This window comes from Channa argus, chromosome 6 (genome assembly GCF_033026475.1).
Source record: "Channa argus isolate prfri chromosome 6, Channa argus male v1.0, whole genome shotgun sequence".
Taxonomy (NCBI): Eukaryota; Metazoa; Chordata; class Actinopteri; order Anabantiformes; family Channidae; genus Channa; species Channa argus.
The window spans coordinates 5,729,616-5,750,211 of NC_090202.1; the positions used below are offsets into that span (position 1 = coordinate 5,729,616).

Sequence of the window (20,596 nt, forward strand, 5' to 3'; positions counted from 1 at the left end):
AGACTTGTTACTGTATAACATTATATCGGTCCGTAAGACGCCTCCATAACTACTGCAACAAACACTGAAATTGTGAACCGGTGCATGTTCTTGTGTATGATGTGTTAGCTTATAGCTCCAATTATTGTGTTTGACTGGCACTGTTAATATAATTCATCTGAGTTTTTCCCTCTGCCTTCATATGTGAGTAGTGGCGCTTACTAAATGGTAAAAGGTTGCTTACATTACTATTATTATACAATATTTTACTCATGTTAAACTTAATGTTGCTCCATGTTGTTTTGTCCAGAATAGTCCAGAAGTTGGTTTCAGAATAGATTCTGATAAGAGATGCTCTTTCCCTCCCTCTTTCTTTTTCACTGACAGACGCAATACAGGGAGACAATATAGATAGAAGGAACAAGAAAAACAGCCCTATTAATTTTAGAATGGAATTTTCTAAAGAGTTTAGTTTGAATCTTTGGTTTTTAACAAACGCAGCCATATGTCAGTTGATTTCTACACCCTTGACGATTACACATGCATGATAGTTAATTAAAGTACACCACATACTGCATCTCTCGATTCGTAGACGTGTCATAGATAGAATAGAAAATCATAGCTGCTGACCAGGGCAGAGCTGAGTACAAATTTCGGACTTATACTTTACAGGCTGTGATCTTTGTGTTATGTTTGTGGCACCTTTAGTAGTGAGTAAAGCTCAACTGGCAAAACAACATCCACTCCCATCTGATTATGTGTAATTTCCTGGTGCAACCACCGCGGTGGTGTGTGTCTGAGGCTCTGACGTAAGTTGCACCTTCCCCTCTTTCCTCTCAGGATAACTCAGGCCTGCTGGGGGAGTGCAGCCCAGGTCTGAGTTCTAGCAAGAGGCTCAGCAAGAGTAACATCGACATCTCTGTTCCCAATGAGGGGCACGGTCAGAGCGGGCCATCACTCAGCCGAAAGCAGAGCGACTCGTATGATGGAGATACCTCATCTACTGGCCAACACAGCTTTTTTTCAAGGTGAACATGTCCACACCGCTACTTATATATGCAGCATTTCAGGTGCTGATCTCACCTGATATTAATCATCTCCTAACAAATGCATAATCTAAATCTGGTCCAGATTGCTATTTTTAGCCAAAAGCAACCACGTCCTGACCTTGTTATAGTAACTATAGCAATCGAAAAAGAAAAACACAAATCATGTGCAAACCAGTAATTATATCCTGTATGCACATACACACACTATAGTTTACCATGATTGGGTTAACTCGCAGTCTTGACCTCTGTCAGTGCAAAGAATTTAAAACCAAAATGATTTCAATAAGCATTCAAAGTTTTTCTACACACATACATATACGCAGAAGCACAAAAACGCACATAGACAAGCACTTGCAAATAGAAATGCATGTCATCTAAATCATGCTGCTACCTACTTACAACAATCGTTGGTGTACAAGGAAGAAGGGTTAGAAACAAACTCTGTAAATGTACAATCACACAATTATGTAGTCTGCTAGGTAACATGTCAGTTTTACTGTCTACTGTTGGTCAGCCAGGAAATCTGGAAATGCATTGTATATATATATATATATTTATGTATATTTATTCCGTATATATGTATTTATACATGTATGTATCGGGCTGTCAGTTGATTTAAATTCTTAATGGTGATTAATTCCAAATTAATTTGACATCTACTCATGGTTTGCTGTAATGGGACATTTTCCATGCTTTAATAACCTATCAGCAAAGGACTTACTGAAGCTAATAAACAGACAAATTAGTGAAAAATGTATGAAATTCAACAACAGTGAAGTCACAGATTTCCCTTATTCTTTAAGCTGCTGTACAAAAAAACAAAAAAACAAAAACATTTTAAATCTTGGCTTTTGATTAAGATCAAAGGCCTGTAACCGACAAAGTAAACTGTATTTTTAAAAACCAACAGGGGAAGAACAGTTCAGATAAGATTAAAATGGAATAGAAACTTAACTAAGACGCTAAAACCGGGCACTACTGCACACATTGAAATAAGGAATGTAATTAAAGGCAGACCCGACCAACCAAGAATCAAAACAAAGACAAATACAATGACCAGGGGGAGAGCCAAAACAGAGTGGGCACGTACAAACCAAAAACCAGAAGCAGTAACAAACAACTAGTCAAACTGTGCTCATTACAGAGCAAATCAGACCAAGGAAATCAGTTAACAGAGGGAGAACAGAAACTGGTGAGGTGTTGGCCACCTTTGGAGGAGGAGCCAACAGCTTGTGACCAGGAGAACTGTTGGCCAGCTTGGTAACAGCTACAGGTTTGATGTCGGCCGACCCGAAGACAGGATTAGGAGCAGGAACAGGGAAAGCGTTGGCCGACCCGAAGACAGACCACGACCAGGGGAAGCAGCAGCCGACCCAGGGACAGGGGAAGCGTCGGCCAACCTAGAGACAGGAACAGGCAGGGTGTCGGCTGACTCTGGTGCAGGAACAGGAAAGCGGGTGACTGGCTCAGGAACAGACAAGACTGCGGCTGTCCCAGGAACTGACACAGGAACAAAAGAAGCATATGCCGATCCAGACACAGGCACAGGAACAGGTAGGATGGCGGCCGGCCCAGAGACAGGCTTAGGAACAGTGACAGAGTACATGTCAATGATGAGCTTACGAGCTGGGTCAGAAACTGGTTGTTATGTGGAAGCTGAGACCCTACAACAGACGCGCAGCGGTGCTGGAACAGGAGTAGGAGCTGTGGTCCAGTTGGTAATGCACCGAGGGGCTGGGACCAGAATCAGAAATGGAACAGGAGCAAGGGCCAGGGCAGGGACTGGAACAGGAGAGGTGGAACAGGTTCAAGCAGGGCCTCAGGGACAGACGGAAAGTTTGAGCAGGTTGAGCTGGCTGGTGACTGGACTGGGAGTAAACTTAGGTCTTAGGCTCATGGTTACAGGGGAGCTGAAACTGAGGGGCACCAGAGATCTGAGGTCAAAGACCCTTAAAATAGTATGGGTCAATTTGTATATATGTATGTATATGAATTATTACATATAAACATACACACACACATTATAAAAATCTGTCATCCATTTCTGTCAGAACATTTTTTAATGAAGGTTCTGCGATAACCCAGATGTTATATGCAGGCTCTCATCCACCGTTTTACTGGAATGTGTCACCCTGTCCTGCTCCTGCTCTTTATCAATGTTTGCAGCTTGACTGCCCTGTCTTCTTACCTGGCTCTGCTACACTATAAATAGCCCGTTCGAGCCTGTGCCAGCCAGTCCGTGTGGGAGACCAAGCACTGCGGGTGAATTTAGCCGGGGCAGAGTTGCTGGAGGGGATAAGGCTGCCATGTTGACTCAATTCAAGCAACCGTTGTTCCCATTACAAATCACGTGCTTCACTAGATTTACACCATCCCACCACACAGTCAGTGAGGACAGGATGCCATCATTTTATAGTTGTGCCACAACGTGTCCATGGCAATGCATCTTATAATGCACAGCTTTCATTTCTTATCAGTTATATTTCTGATTAAGCCTGACTCTGGCTGTGTGTAGGGTAACCTTTGCTCTTCAGGTATGTTTTTCTTTCGCATACCGAAGTGAAATAGCCATTATCTCTCCTATCACATGCTTGTAAAAACCCACGACATCGAGCTTTAATATTTACTTTGTCTGATTTTCCCCCAGATTATCTTTGTTAGAGGATTGTCTTGTCCAGTTTTACTGATTATTAAACAGATGATAATAAAACTAGCTTCTGTTTGGTCCTAAAAGCTTATTTGTGCCTAAAGCCCAAAAGGAAATCTATTAGAAATGATTGAGCTTAATGAGTGTCAGACATATTTTCTATTGCTATTGTACAAAGCTTGGTATTTTAAAGCGTTTCATATATTCATAACTCATCAAAACGTGTCAACCATGTACTCAAAAACAATTAACAAATGAAAGATTTGGATACAGTTTGCAGTTAAATGAGAATTGCTACAGCTGCAAATGGGAAATTAGTCCATCCAGGTGGTAAATATAACACTTCTCTTTCCACACAGTTTCTGGGGTAAATCCTTTTATGTGCCACAGCATGAATAGTGGGCTTACTTGGGGCGTGGATTTAAAAACAAAAAAAATGTTAATACAGTACCTCAAAATGGAACGTGAGTGTATTTGCAAAGGTAAAGAACAAGCAATATATGGAAGTGATTTCCCTCTGAGAAGAAGTGAAGCGATAGGCACATTATAAGACAAGACGACAAACTAAGCACTATTGATTTGGCTTTTAAGGAAGGCTGACGAGTGTTAGCTAATCCTTTCTCCCGATGCAAGGCTTAATGGGAAAATGTTATTTTGCTGGAGTGCAGAGCATCTCGTTTGTCATCAACGGAGGGTTGTGTGGCAGAGACCTGGCTCATCTGTTCAAACTGCTGTAACTATGATGCAGCCTGTGAAGGCTGAGTGAAGAGCGGTTAGCGCTGAGTCATAAAGGCCCGGTGCCGACACAGACCCCCGGGATGTTCAAACTAAGCAGCCTACAATTGAATCAGGGCAAAACAATATCATCACTGACTCATCTGAGTAAAGACCGAGACATTTGCCTCCTTGATATCATCATACGTATGACTGAATATAATTCACTTCTTTAATGATGAAAACAAAATGCTTCTACACACACAGTCATCTTGTAGCTTGTAATTGTAACCATACTGTACCATCACTAGCTAAAAAAAAATCATTACTGAGCCAGAAATAACATGGTATAAGCATCCCACAGCAAAGCCCATGTTATCTCTCTAATGTTGCTGTCGTCTGTTTACAGTTCCTGTTTTGATCAGCTGATTGGGAGTGTAAAGTGTTTGCCAAGCACCCAATCAGCTGATTGACAAGCACCTATGTTTACTTGAGGGACTAAGTCTGTTTAGGCTGCTCCTTCGTGTTCTCTCTCCTCTGCAGCAGCACCTTTACCATCCTAAGTTTATGGTTTCACGCACTTATTCCTCTATTTTCAATAAATGTCAATGTAATAAATCTGTACTTTGTCATGTACATTATGGTGTTTCTTACCAGCTGTACCACCCAAATAATAAGGGACGTGAATAATAGGAACACACACACACACATTTACTCCAAATACAAGATTATTTCATTTTATTGAAATGTGTAGGAATAGTAAGTGATTCTGAGTCAACTGGCAGCTGGTTCCAAAGGTTTAACACTAGTGATGGGTAGATGACACCTCGTGGAGTCTATAGAGCAGTTCCCTGCCTGATGTCACACAGTGTCAATACTGTGTTGGTGTATCGCCTAATAGGAATATCTGCTGGATTCCAAAAAAACTTTACAGGCAATGTGGATAAAGCGTGTGGAGACAGTTCATCCATTCTGACATGTGGATGAATGGTCCTGTTTGAACCAGCTGATAATATCTAAACGAAAGAAGCTTGTCATTCACCCATTCGCACTTACAATCACACACACCGGTGGGGGAGCTGATATTCAGCTGGCCAACGCTCCCCAGGAGCAACTAAGTTGTGTTCAGTGTTTTGCTCAAGGACAATAAGACACATGACCAGAGGAGCCAGGGGTTGAACCAACAACTGTCGGATTGGTAGATGACCGCTTTACCTCCTGCACAACAGTCTTCCCATGTGTACATGTATAGTGTGTATACATTCCAATCAGTTTGAATATAACCAAAATAATATGACTATGACTAATGCTATGTCAAACACAGAATGTACATCATTTTGTGAAATCAAAGTAACATTTTAGTTATTGTCATTTCTGAAAAATAAGTGAAAGTTGGAGTTCTTGTGTACTTGTGAGGGGAAAAGGCAGGGTTTACACATTTTTATTAAGTAAGCGACGTTTTTGCAGCATGTTGGGGCAATTTTGTCTCTTTGAGACCAGCTCTCCTGCTTTGGAAAAAAAACACTTGCACAAAGTACAGATGAGGCAGCAGTAAATAAAAAATGTTAAAGCAAGTTTGAAGTGGTCCTCTTTATGTAAGACACCTCTGTTGAGCAGAGCCGACATTTTACCTGCAAATAAAATTAAAAGTTAATTCATGTGAAAAAAAAATTAAATGAGTCCTTCAGAAAGGAATTTGAACATAATTAACTCAAATGAATACTGAGCAAAAGTGGAAACCTTATGCTACCTTATTTGGCATTAAGAGCAAAGATCTCTTTTCAACGCCAGTACACTCAAAAGTAGCACATCCCGATAAGCACAAGTTGGCGCTTCACTTCCTTATGACACAGCAGTTGTATCGGTCACTTGATTTTTCTCAAAGCGATACACAAATTGATACGGGGTTTCGCTCTTTGTGCTTGATACATGTACCGACGCTTCAGTGTTGTTTGACCCATCAATATTTAACACCATACTTACACATATAATATCCAGCTTAAAATGTTGAAAATTTATGAGGTTGCCCTTTAAATAATAGAAAACTGTTTGGGTTCCAATGTTGATGAATGACCTTTCTTGACCTGTGTACAATCTTTAAGAGACAGTGAATCTGTGATTATTATCTGTGATTAGTTTTTTTGATGAACTACAGAAACGCACAAAGATACAGCTGTGTCATCAGCATATAGTAGAAGTAGAAGATACTTTGTTTTTAGTGATTTAAGATCAACTCTGCCATAACTGGAATGAAAGTGTCCACTTTAGTTAATTGTGCAGTCTTCGTGTATTAAGTTGTCAAAGTAAGCTTTCAAAGAGTGAAGAACAAATACATTTTGGCTGTTTTACTGCAACAGTCAGCATAAACATAGAAGATACATATTTTTTATGTACGGATAACCTTTTTGTCTATTTTGTGTCTATGCCTACTCCCCAGTTTGATGAAAGAAAGTGCAGAGGTGCGTGGTGGCAGCAGCACCAGTCTGGTGTTGAACCCCGGCCGATTTGACTTTGAGGTGTCAGACTGCTTTCTGCTAGGCTGTCCACTAGGCCTTGTGTTGGCCATGAGACGCACTGTGCTGCCTGCCGTCCAGGGTAAGAATTAGACACTTGAAAAACATATCAGAGATTGAATTTCTTCATGCACGTGCATGTAACTGTTGTGTGTGCTAATGATTGTGCCTGTCCCATTGTGTTTTCCGACCCTCAGTGAGTCAGCTCCATCCAGCCTGCTCTCAGATTTTCAACTTGTTCTACCCTTCGGACCCTTCAGCGTCCAGACTGGAGCCACTGCTGCAGCCTCTCTTCCACAAGCTGCCACCATTTGCTGTTCCACGTTACCAGCGTTATCCTCTGGGAGATGGACGTTCATTGCTCATAGGTAAGATAAAAGAGTTCAACATGGAAATCAATTTACCAGGGCGAGAAGATGCAAGAGCCGCTCCTCTTGAATATTTCATTGGTTAATCTATTTCCTGGTTTGATTGTGTTTTGGATTTTGCATTTGAAAGCTGGTTTAAAGATTTTCCTAGCTTTCAGAGGCAGACAGAATCTCTTACTTGATAATGTGATTTTTACATGTATACTGACACAGATGCTCAGTCCTATTTGTACGAGCTGGCTCTGTACAGGCTGAGCAAAATCCTGCCTCTCAAGCCTTAAGTTTGAAGTAATTATACTGTGGTGCAGTACCTTTAGCCTGCTGCAGCTCTCTGAGGATGAGGCACAGTGTTGTGAGATATTAGTCTGCTAGATGTGGCACAGTACTGCTGTAATCCCCCTGGAGGGCTGGTCAGAGACACTGAGTTCTTAATGAGCCACTGATTTATTTGAAGCATGTTTTAACCCACTTTTGGGACATGGAGACTAACTCTAAACAGTAGTTATGACGCATTGTCTGGTTCCCCTGCCTCCCTATACACCTACCTCACCGAGAGAAAGTAGGACGAGGACTGATCGCTTGTGCTAACATAACAGCCTGCGAGCAAGAATCCAGATAGGAAGATAAGGCTTTGTGGTTTGGTGCAAGGTTGTAATTTTTATTTTTTTTCAGTTTTATTTCCATGAGCAATCATTAGACGCATTTCTAACTCAAGGCAGATTTGTCAAATGGACCATTTCAGACATTTACACAACATTTTCTTTTTGCTTTCAGGTATCTTTTATTTGTTTATTCATTTTTATGCTATAAATCCTGCCAAAAAATTTTTTGTAAGTAATGAACAGAAGCAAATATTATGAACACACACACACAAAGCGCAATAACTATTCACTTACTTGGAGAAAAACTAAGAGATGAGACAAAACACAATAGTCTTGTAACTAAAGCATCTGTCAGACTTGATTTTACAGGTTCTGTATTTATGTCCAAGACTGTTACACAATCTTCACATAATAGAAATGGAATGACGGATAGTGAAACCAGTGATGCTGTCTAACTACTTCAGCCTTAATCTGTTTTACGGCTCCCATCTGTTAATTGTTTGGGAATCTATGAGTAATCCTTCCCTTGTATGTGACCTGCATGAAAAAACAAAGTTCTGATTTGCGAATTGTTATTAATTAATTGAACAACCAATGTTTACATGAACATTACGCAAGATGCCGGATAAAAGCCAGGGCAAACAGACATAAAGGTAAGCGTGACTGCTCAAGGGTTTTAAATTACATCAAAGTAATTTTTTCCTATATAAATATGTTTTTCTATGGACTTGTTGGCTAAGTTCAGGGTTTGGTCATTTAAAGGTGTGAATATAGTCTGTCTAGAAATTGTGAGCTCATTCACAAGGAATCCAAGGTCTAAAATCCACTGTGATGCCTCTTCTTTGTGAAAAGTTTGTCATGTTATTCCAAAACATTTTTGTGTAGGTACAATTACCAAATAAATGCGTTAACATTCATGAAATACCTGCTGGAATTTCACCTTCTTTGTCCGAGGCCACATGAAGCTTTTGCAACTGGGACAATAGAATCTCAAACCCAGTCCCAAACATCAATGTTCAAATATGAGCTGTATGAGCTGAAGTGCTAGCTCCACCTACGAATGAATGTGTGGATGGAACCACTGCGCTCTCCACGGTTTAATCACCCTCTGAGCCAGGCCTGGTTCAAGTTCAAGTTCAAACTTTCACGAGACAGGCCCAGAGACCTTGGGGTTTAACTCAGCGCATGCACAACAACAGTGGCTAGGGCTGGCTTTAATGGAGTCATCCTAGCTCTGCCATCCAAGGTTAATTCAGGACAAATTGGGACTAAAGGCAGCTTCTTTTCGCTCACTCTGATCAGCACAAGAGCTAAAGAGCTGAGAGGGAGAAATGTGTACAGTAGTGCGTCCTGCCATAGATGCTCCACTGCTTCCACGTCCATTTTTAGCATGGCTGTATCTTTTTCCACACCAGTTAAAGCAAATCAGGGCTGAGCTTGTACTTGCTATAAATGTGATTACCTAGGGAGAGTAGACCTCTCCCCTGTTTAATACACCCTCAGTGTCGCTTGTGATGACAGTAGGAGTCAACTTCTCCACATTATGAGTTTTTGAGCAAGTCTGTGTAACATCAACAAACAGGTGCCCTCTTGTCAGTTTACATATACCACCACTATTGTCCATCTGGAACAAGACATGACAATTCCTCAGATGTTACAAAAACATATGAGAGCAAGGGAGGCTGCCAAAACCTCCAGGTAATTTACATGAGCAAACTGGAGCAGGGAGGCCAGGTGCTTTCATGGTCCTCCAACTCTGAACTTAAACTAAAGTTCCCAAGCAAAACCAAGTGGTGGACACCAAAGTGGTTCTCCAGTGACACTTAGGGGAAGCTCTTACCATTTGACTGAAACAACGTTCCATGTTTAGTCGTAAAGAGGACACAAGAGGAGAGGACACAAGAGGAAATCCTTCATCCTCAGTAACCCCTAAGGCATGATAAAAATGACAAAGGCCACAAGCCCCATCAGGCATAAACAGGCTTTTAAAAGGATCAAGTTTCCCTGGTGAAGTAGAGCGGAAATTTTCTCCACTCAATCTTGTGACAGAGAAGCTTGAAATAAAACAATTTATTTTGAGGCCCAAATAATTTATTATTCCGAGTGGGAAACAGAACACTCTTGATGTAAATGACACTGAAAGCTGGTCATACAGTTTGACATAAAAGCAGCTGAGTGCTTTTCTCTGCCTTCTTCCGGCTGGGAGTGCACGGAAGAATATTGAGTATGCGAACAAACTGAGGCCTGTGGTTTCTCAAAAGGTTTAGAGCTGCTTCCACATACTTGCTAAATATTCTTGGCGCAGGAGAAAGTTTGAGTCTGGCCGGAGTCTAATATCCACAGGCTATGCCCCAAAATGCAAACCCCAGATATTTTCTGTGTTGCGCATGTGAACCAGTCTCCCAGTCAAATCTAATGGAATAGGACATGTGTGATTATTCTGAATTATGTATTTTCTGAGGTGCAAGTTGAGGAAACATAAGTCCAGAATAGTCCCAGTAATACTCTAATAGCTGAAATGGAAGCCCAGACTTATTTTTGTCCTCTGGCACAATTGGAATCACCCCTCAGCTGAAGGGAGAAGACATTTTTTCTCCATAGGCAACTCCTGGCAACTATTTTAATTAAGATTAAGCCACAGCAATCTCTTGCCCACTTTGAGCAGGCCCATGACAACCATGAACTGCACCTCTTGACACATGGATGATGAGGTCAGTGAGGACACATACTTTCTTCCAAATTGTCGGATTTGGGAAACATTAATCTAACAGGTGGCCTAATCAACGAAGGAGCTTTGCTTGTTAATCTGTTAACAGAGTGACAACATTCAGACAATGTTCAGACTGGCACCTGTTCACCTCTTGATACATGGAGGTGAAGAATGTCACTAGTTTGCTAAGGAAAGTGGCTCTAGATGAGGCAGATGAGGGTCTACTAGCAGCTATGATGGAGATGAAGTGCCAATGACTGCTCTACCACTAGGGGATCAACTAGTTCCAAAAGCTTGCTGTTTGCGATCCCCAGACCAGAGTGGCCCTTCCCACGACCCCTGTGCCTCAAAGGCTTATCCCGGTAGCACTTTACGTTTCACGTTTATACATGCTGGGACAACGGTTGGGTCAGCATGAAGCAGTGGTATTGATGCCTGGGCATGTTTGACACCCATACATGTGATACACATGGCATGGGGGTCTCTTCCAGAGATGGTAAATCCACATGCACCAGAGCAAGAGTTTGACACATCATCCCTACCCTTGCCACTCTGTCACCCATGGTCCCCTGAGCAGCAGTAGACGCTACTGAAAAGAAAAAAATGCACCGTTTAATGTGTAACAAAGGAACAGTTGTTGGTCCACCACGACGCGACAAACGAAGCGAACACAATTTTTCCTGAAATAAAGGTGTGAGGTGAGAGATGTAAGCTCGAGCTGTGAGGTGTAACATAAGAGCTATCATCTCAACCCTAGAAAGCCTATGTTTGCGATGACCTTGACAGCTGTGATAAAGAACAGCTGAGCAGGACGCCAGGTGTCAGGATGACCGAGGAACTCGATGATGGAGGATGATCGGGTCCAAGCAACGGAGATGATTGCTCTATTCCCTGATAGATGTTGCGGTAGTGGAGCTTCTGTGATTGGTCGTGCCAGAGGGTGCTTCACATAGTGAACAACTTTGAAAGAGAACCGTATGATAGCTGGGATTTCTTAAATTAATCATGTTAAGCCAGCCACAAAACGGGATGCTTGACACCTCTTGGAGCTAGTAGTGCTGATAAACAGACACACATAGCGTTGGCTTGCGGTTATACTGGGTTTTAATTATGGGTCTGCATCCCTGTTCCACTGATCAAGCCGGGAGGCTGTCAAATTCCGTGTTAAATTAAAAACTATAGACAGGTAAACACGGAAATGCAACCGCAAGGGGGCACAAGCCAGTGTCTTCTTGTGCCAGTCCCAAGTCTGGATAAATGCAGAGGGTTGTGGCAGGAAGGGCATCCGACGTAAAACACATGCCAAATCAAACATGCGAATCGTGACAAAGGCTTCCATACCGGATCGGTCGGGGCCCGGGTTAACAACGACCGCCACCGGTGCTGTTGACCTACAGGGTACCGGTGGAAATTGGACTACTGTTGGTCGAAGACGAAGAAGAAGAGGAGGAAGGTGTGTTCGTAGGCAGAGAGAGAAGAGGAAAGCTAAGAATGTAGGACTGACAGTAGGGACTTTGAATGTTGGTACTATGACAGGGAAGGCTAGGGAGTTGATCGACATGATGCAGAGAAGGAAGGTGGACATACTGTGTGTCCAGGAGACCAGGTGGAAAGGTAGCAAGGCTAGAAACTTAGGAGCAGGGTTCAAGTTGTTTTACCATGGGTCAGATAGGAAGAGAAATGGAGTAGGAGTTATATTGAAAGAGGATTTTGTGAGGAATGTTCTAGAGGTGAAAAGAGTATCAGACAGGTTGATGAGCCTGAAGCTGGAAGTTGAAGGGGTGATGTTCAATGTTGTGAGTGGTTATGCCCCACAGGTAGGATGTGAGTTAGAAGAGAAGGAGAAATTCTGGAGTGAGTTAGATGAAGTGATGCAGAGCATCCCCAGAGGTGAGAGAGTTGTCATTGGTGCAGATTTCAATGGGCATGTAGGTGAAGGGAACAGAGGTGATGAGACTGTTATGGGCAGGTTTGGTGTTCAGGACAGGAACGCAGAAGGTCAGATGGTGGTAGACTTTGCAAAGAGGATGGAAATGGCTGTAGTAAACACTTTCTTTCAGAAGAGGCAGGAACATAGGGTGACGTACAAGAGCGGAGGGAGAAGCACTCAGGTAGACTACATCTTATGTAGACGTTGTAATCTGAAAGAGATCAGTGACTGTAAAGCATTGGTAGGGGAGAGTGTAGCCAGACAACACAGGATGGTGGTGTGCAAAATGATGCTGGTGGTGAGGAAGATAAGGAGGACTAAGGCAGAGCAGAGGACGAAGTGGTGGAAGTTGAAAAAGGAAGAATGTCGTTTAGTTTTCAGGGAGGAGCTGAGACAGACTCTGGGTGGTTTGGAGGTGCTTCCAGATGACTGGACTACTACAGCTAATTTGATCAGGGAGACAGGTAGGAGGGTACTCGGTGTGTCATCTGGAAAGAGGAAAGCGGACAAGGAGACTTGGTGGTGGAACGAGGCAGTTCAGGAGTGTATACAGAGAAAGAGGTTAGCTAAGAAGAAGTGGGACACTGAGAGGACTGAAGAGAGTAGACAGGAGTACAGGGAGATACAGCGTAAGGTGAAGATAGAGGTGGCAAAGGCCAAACAAAGAGCATATGAGGACTTCTATGCTAGGTTGGACACTAAAGAGGGAGAGGTGGATTTGTACAGGTTGGCCAGACAAAGAGATAGAGATGGAAAGGATGTGCAGCAGGTTAGGGTGATTAAAGATAAGGATGGAAATGTATTGACAGGTGCCAGTAGTGTGATGGGAAGATGGAAGGAGTACTTTGAAGAGTTGATGAACGAGGAAAATGAAAGGGAACGAAGAGTAGAAGAGGTGACTGTTGTGAAACAGGAAGTAGCAAAGATTAGTAAGAGTGAAGTGAGGAGGACATTGAAGAGGATGAAGAGTGGAAAGGCAGTTGGTCCTGATGACATACCTGTGGAGGTATGGAAGTGTCTAGGAGAGGTGGCAGTAGAGTTTTTGACTAGTTTGTTTAACAAGATCTTGGAGAGTGAGAGGATGCCAGAGGACTGGAGGAAAAGTGTACTGGTACCAATTTTTAAGAACAAGGGAGATGCGCAGAGCTGTGGCAACTACAGAGGAATAAAGCTGATGAGTCACACAATGAAGTTGTGGGAAAGAGTAGTGGAAGCTCGGCTAAGGGCAGAGGTGAACATTTGTGAGCAGCAATATGGTTTCATGCCTAGAAAGAGTACAACAGATGCAGTATTTGCTTTGAGGACGCTGATGGAGAAGTACAGAGAGGGTCATAGGGAGTTGCATTGTGTCTTCGTAGATTTAGAAAAAGCGTATGACAGGGTGCCGAGAGAGGAGCTGTGGTATTGTATGAGGACGTCTGGAGTGGCAGAGAAGTATGTTAGAGTGGTGCAGGACATGTATGAGAGCTGTAAGACAGTGGTGAGGTGTGCTGTAGGTGTGACAGAGGAGTTCAAGGTGGAGGTGGGTCTGCATCAAGGATCGGCTTTGAGCCCCTTCTTGTTTGCTCTGGTGATGGACAGACTGACAGATGAGGTTAGACAAGAATCTCCCTGGACTATGATGTTTGCAGATGACATTGTTATTTGTAGTGAGAGCAGGGAGCAGGTGGAGGAAAATCTAGAGAAGTGGAGGTCTGCTCTGGAAAACAGAGGAATGAAGCTTAGCCGCAGCAAGACAGAATACATGTGTGTCAATGAGAGGGACCCAGGTGGAACGGTGAGGTTACAGGGAGCAGAGGTGAAGAAGGTGCAGGACTTTAAGTATTTAGGGTCAACGGTTCAGATCAACGGTGAGTGTGGAAAAGAGGTGAAGAGGCGAGTGCAGGCAGGTTGGAACGGGTGGAGAAAAGTGTCAGGTGTGTTGTGTGATAAAAGAGTATCAGCGAGAATGAAAGGAAAGGTGTTCAAGACGGTGGTGAGACCAGCAATGTTGTTCGGCTTAGAGACTGTTGCACTGAAGAAAAGACAGGAGGCAGAGCTGGAGGTTGCAGAGCTTAAGATGTTGAGGTTCTCTTTGGGAGTGACGAGGATGGACAGGATCAGGAATGAGTACATCAGAGGGACAGCTCATGTTAGATGTTTTGGAGATAAAGTCAGAGAGGCCAGATTGAGGTGGTTTGGACATGTTCAGAGGAGAAACTGTGAATATATCGGTAGAAGGATGCTGAGGTTGGAGCTGCCAGGCAGGAGGTCTAGAGGAAGACCAAAGAGGAGATTTATGGATGTAGTGAGAGAGGACATGAAGTTAGTTGGTGTGAGTGAAGAGGATGCAGAGGACAGAGTTAGATGGAGGCACATGATTCGCTGTGGCGACCCCTGAAAGGGAGCAGCCGAAAGGAAAAGAAGAAGAAGAAGAAGACAGGTAAACACGGAGGCAGTGGCAGACATGCAAATACACTCACAGACAAAGAAACAATGGAAACAGTGGCACACGTGTCCAATTTCCTGCTCTCTAATATGGTAATTAGTTGTTATGAAGGCATAGAGAGCCATTCAAATTATGCTCCTATGGGTATGACTTAGACGTCCGCACCAATCAACAGTGGAGCTTTTATTATGATGAATGTTGCTAATATCGAGCGAATGAGCCCTCTTTCTATTGATTTCCAGCGATGCTCTAATGAAAAATATGATCGTCCAAGACGGCAAATGCACACGGTCATTTTTATCAGCATTGATCACCCGCCTAACGGTGATTTCATTTAAAGATGAGGGTGTATGTTTACTTATTTATTTTATTTGATCACCATGAAATTGTTTTCTAATAGCGTGATAGTGTGTGGAGACAGAGCGCGGTGACGACTGGAGGGGAAGTAGCTGATTTGAAAGTTACGAAGGGCCATAGTGCAATCATCTCCCTCACCTCATGAGATACATGCCTGTCCTTTCTTTTGTATAAGGAATCATTTTATTAACAACAACAATAATAATATTAATAAGCTGTTTTGTGCTTAAAGCACAAAATCACAATTTTCATGTGTCTATACTAGTCATTTATTTGCACTTCAAATTTGACATTTTTTTTCTTATTTCAAAACACACTTGAAAGCACATGTCTCGGTAAAGGAGTAATGATAATATCTTAGATATAGCAAACCAATGTTCTAGACAGTCTGGATGTCATGTTGGAAATACAAACATAGAAAGAGACTTGAGACTTGATTTGGCTTGCAAGAAGAGAGTTGTGAGCATCTCTGCCAGTACGATCTCTGGCCCCTTTTAACCACAACACCACCTGTTGGATTTAATGTGGGTGTAAGTGTAAAGTAGCTGAAACCAATAATGTACAGAAATGTTTTGAAGGACAATGCAGCAACATTGCTGTGATGTGAAAAAAAAAGTTGATTTTAGTGATAAATTAACAGAGTCCTCAAATTTTTGCATTTTATAGTGAATTCTGGGTTATGATTGGGATTAGGTCTAGTTTGTCCTCAGTGCTCTCACTGGGTCATTTTTTCACCCGTGTTTTTCAGCCCACCCTGCTCACCACCAAACTGCAGACACAGGGAGAGACACAGGGAGACTGAATGTTGCAGGTATATTCAACTTTTGGGAATTGGCTACTAGCTGCAGCCTGAGGCCTGAAAGCCATTCAACCAGAGCATCAAACACTGAAGCTGTGAATCCCATTTAAACACCAACTCTATCACTACACTGCTGACACTGCTGTTCAGTGACTCGCGGGAGGTGTCTCTCCACATTAAGATTTTATAAGAAATAAAATTTAATACTGTAACTTTAATTCTGTTGACCAGTAATGCAAATCTAAATGAAAGTTGCTGATCCTCAACTGGTCACAGTTTTCCAGAGTTTAAGGACATAATCACTTGCCTTCAACTAATAACCATTTCTTTCTTTCCTGACCCAACGGTCCGGTGTTGCTTACACTCCTTTTTGGACATTCAGATAACAATTATGTCATGTAAAATGTTAATTGGATAGACTGGACTTGACAAATGGCTTTGTAATTCCATTGAACCTGTGCACACAAATGCAAAGGCGACTGTGGCGGTAGAGCGCTTGTCCACCAATCTCACAGTTGTTGGTTCAATCCCCACCTCCTCCAGTCACATGTCGAAGTGTCCTTGAGCAAGACACTGAACCCCAACTTAGTTGCTCCCGGTGAGTGTTGGCCAGCTGCATAGCAGCTCCCCCATCAGTGTGTGAGTGTGTGTGTGATTGTGAGTGTGAATGGGTGAATAAGAAGCAGTGTAAAGCGCTTTGAGTGTCAATAGGTAGAAAAGTGCTATATAAGTACAGACCATTTACCATTTACAAATGATTCATGATTGTAGTTGTCTGGTTATATAATCTCAAATACAAAAGTCACATTTAAAGAAAAAAATTGTGTCTTCCCAACCAACAAAACGTCAGAGACATGTACACAGTATCTGTCAGACTCCATCACCTTCCTCATCAGTTAAATCCAAATGCAGCTTGTTCCTTTTCCTTAAATGTTTGGGATTTATTAACCACACCAGATTTTCCTGACATTAATTTGTATTTTACTGCAGACTTCACAGACAAAACACACAACACGTGGCTGCATCTGAAAGTTTATTTTTAACCACACCATTATTCCACAGAGAAAGAGTTAACCTGCCAATAACCTGCCTCATGAAGCAAAACTGCCTCTTCACGACGACAAATTTCATACATGCACAAACACACAGATCCGCAGCCTCAAATACTGCATGAACACAAACCATCCATGAGCACAGGAAACGTCTGTAATGCAAACATTTGTTTTCATAGGTAGTTTAAACACGGATAATAATGTTGGAAGCAAGTCTTGGGAGTGAGTAGCTGTTCTTACCCGAGATGCAGCAGGACCCTCTCTCATGAATTAAAGAAATATACAACAGGAAGGATGTGTTCTGGTTGAAGAAACACAACACTCTGATTCCTATACCCTCTCTCCTCCCTGTTTGTACCTTTTCTAAGCTGTGCATCCACTCAAAAGCCCACTGGATTGGTACATATTACAGTAATGGTACAGAAGTGGGGTCATGTGCGCATCTTTGTGAAACATATAGAAATATATTGATTTCATCCTAGTGGCAAAACATGGACTGCTATAATAGGTCATGTTTGAGGTCAGCACTTCATTTGTTGTGCAGCGGAGGTGTAGAGGCTCTTTGTGAGTTGAGCCAAACCCAGTGTCGTTTACACAGATTGGGTAACAGGTTAATAGCAGTAGAAGTAGTCAGCAGAGTCACAATGAAAGAAACATTTGGACTCTGATAATACAGGTGCTCTTTTGTTTAGCTTTCTGTTAATTAGCTATGGTCAGGTAGAAGCTGTTACGTCCAGTGATAGTCCTCCTTTGTCCCCAGGGCAGTGTCGTCTCACAAAAATGTGCTATTGAACCAAGCTGGCCAGACACTTACTGTTAAATTATTGATGAAACATTCTTCTTCTCGGCTTGTGTCTTAGAGAATAACAAGTAGATCTATGGTATCGGCTGAAAGTAGGTTTCCAGGGAGATTTCTCATTTTTATATAATGAATGTATTACCAACAAACACATAGGAGTGTGCTGTGTAGAGACACGCTGCCATAGAGAAGAACCAAATCTGATCAATTATTCTGATTGTCATGTGGAGAGCTAGATGCTTTTGGGGACTTGCAAAGCCTACTCCATGACGATTAGAACCCGTCTCTGTCATCTTCTACTTGGTGCTAGTCTACGGCTTTCATTAATAAAAGACAAAACAAGTCGATGCACAGCAACAGGCTATTTTATTAGGCAAAAATGACAGTATTGATTTAAAGACTTAGGCCAGTCAATTGTTGTCTTATCAAAGCATTTACCTCCCCCTTCCCTCTCCATTTGTCCTTGTCTTTTACTTGCCTTCCTCCCTTCCCCCCCCCTAGCGGAAAGTATCCAAGGCCATTCAGATGTGTTTATGGAAAGCGAGCAAGCTCACGGAGGCCCAGCTTCGCAGCAGCCCACTGAGGCACAGACCGACGGAGGAGGTAGAGACGAGGGAGGTCGTAGAGCCAGTGTGACCAGTGTGGAAAGTGAAACTTCGATTTGCTCCATGGGCCAGCTGGGCAACACCATCACCAACAGTGAGTGGGAGGGAAACAGATTAAAGGAAACAGAGTCTTGTCTCATGTCTTTAATCATCTGCTCTATATGAATTCAGGTTTACAGATTTCCTCATCAATGGTAGAAAAACTGAAGAAGAGCCACACTGCGTTGCAAGTCAACTTTCAAAAGTGTAAATTTTGTAAAAAAGTGTGACTGTGGCGCAGGAAGGTAGAGCGGTTGTCCACCAACCTCACAGTTGTTGGTCCAATCCTTAGCTCCTCCAGTCACATGTCGAAGTGTCCTTGAGCAAGACGCTTAACCCCAATTTAGTTGAGTGTTGACCCCACCGGTGTATGAGTGTGTGTGTGTGATTGTGAGTGTGAATGGGTGAATAAGAAGCAGTGTAAAGCGCTTTGAGTGCCAATAGGTAGAAAAGTGCTATATAAGTGCAGAACATTTACCATTTAAATTTGTAAAAGGTCCTTATCATATATGATGGACTTCTTGAGATTCTAAATGTGAGATTTTTTTTCTCAATCATGTCTAAACAACTTATACATTTAATAATCATCACATGTGATTAGCACTACTGTCTCACAGCTAGTAAGTCCCTATCCCCTGTGTTTGTATGTTCTCCCTGTGCTTGTGTGTGTTTCCTCCACCTCAGGAGCAATGACAGCTGGGATAGGCCCCAGTCTCTATAATGATGGATTATTGATTATAATAAATTCAGCATCTTTAACTGTCTATTAAATGTAGTGATGAAAAACATACCGTCTGAATACTGTGGCAGAGAGTAACTACATACAATTAGTTAAGTACTGTAATAAAGGGCAGTTTTGAGGTATGTTCTACTTTGCTAGTGTTTCTATTTTCTGCTAGTACATGGATTGTAATGCATTAATAATCATAATCCAACAATGTCACATTTATCGATGTCCACTGAGCACCATTTGTAACTACAGTATATGAATGTACCATCGCAGGCGTCCACAACAATTGCTTTAGTGAAGTATATTGAAATTCCAAAATCTGAATGTATGTGTGCTTTAGTTTCCAGTACCTGGTGGGGCACCAAGAGGCTGGACTATGCTCTGTACTGCCCTGATGTGCTGACTGCCTTCCCAACAGTGGCACTGCCTCACCTGTTTCACGCCTCCTATTGGGAATCCACTGATGTAGCAGCCTTTGTTCTTCGGCTGGTAGGAGACCCTCGTCGACAGTTTTACTCTTCTCCTCTGCACAATTCACGCACTAAAACCACCAACCAGAGGTAGTAAGTGGAGACACTGGACAGAGGCATTGAGTTGGAAACACAGTCTCTGTTTGTTGCTTTAATGTACAGCTGATGCATTTTAGAAACTTGTGTTGGCCTTTCTAGCCAGAATCAACAGCAAACATTTTATCTACTGACTTGATATACGGAAATAAGACACAGGGCACATTTTTATCGCACATTCTATACACAAGGTAAAAGCGAAATGCTTTAAATAAGATATGGAGACACAAAAACAAGCTAAAGTACAAGGGGAGATAGTAGAAAAACAGAAATATTTGTTTGTGTAAATGTAAAAAAAGCCAGAATATTTCACATTCTTCTCTTTTTGCTGTATTTGAAGCAAACATCTGTTCCCATTTAATAAGAAGAAAGGTGCTGCTTAGCTTTCTGCGGGCTCCTTCTCCTCATACAACACCTCTGACAGCAAGCCAGTGAAGCTAACTGCAAGTGTTCCCGTGGACCGATCCGTTTACAATAGGAAAAAAAAGACCCTCTGTATTCAGAGATTTACAGGTCTTTTTAACCATTTGATGTCATTTTAATACACATGAAAAGACACTGTGTGATGTAAAAGCCAATTTTAACCTCAATTTTGCCTTTATAGCTTATACTTATGACTGTGGGGACTGTGAAATGAAGATAAGGTCACTATTGTCAGGCAACTCACTTGTGTGAATATGTTAAAGATTCATCTCACACATTACAGTTG

General features: G+C 42.3%; 1 protein-coding gene across 4 annotated transcripts in view; it reads left to right on the forward strand.

Annotated features, from left to right (window-relative positions):
• The window catches only part of pitpnm3 (PITPNM family member 3), a 107,694-nt gene that overhangs the window by 71,554 nt on the left and 15,544 nt on the right, over nucleotides 1-20,596 (forward strand). For all 4 annotated transcript variants that reach the window (XM_067508100.1, XM_067508098.1, XM_067508101.1 and 1 more), the window contains 5 exons: nucleotides 820-1,007; nucleotides 6,827-6,984; nucleotides 7,100-7,270; nucleotides 18,449-18,646; nucleotides 19,662-19,810. In XM_067508100.1, the coding sequence (XP_067364201.1) occupies nucleotides 820-1,007; nucleotides 6,827-6,984; nucleotides 7,100-7,270; nucleotides 18,449-18,646; nucleotides 19,662-19,810 (864 nt within the window). The remainder of the gene's footprint in view (nucleotides 1-819; nucleotides 1,008-6,826; nucleotides 6,985-7,099; nucleotides 7,271-18,448; nucleotides 18,647-19,661; nucleotides 19,811-20,596) is intronic.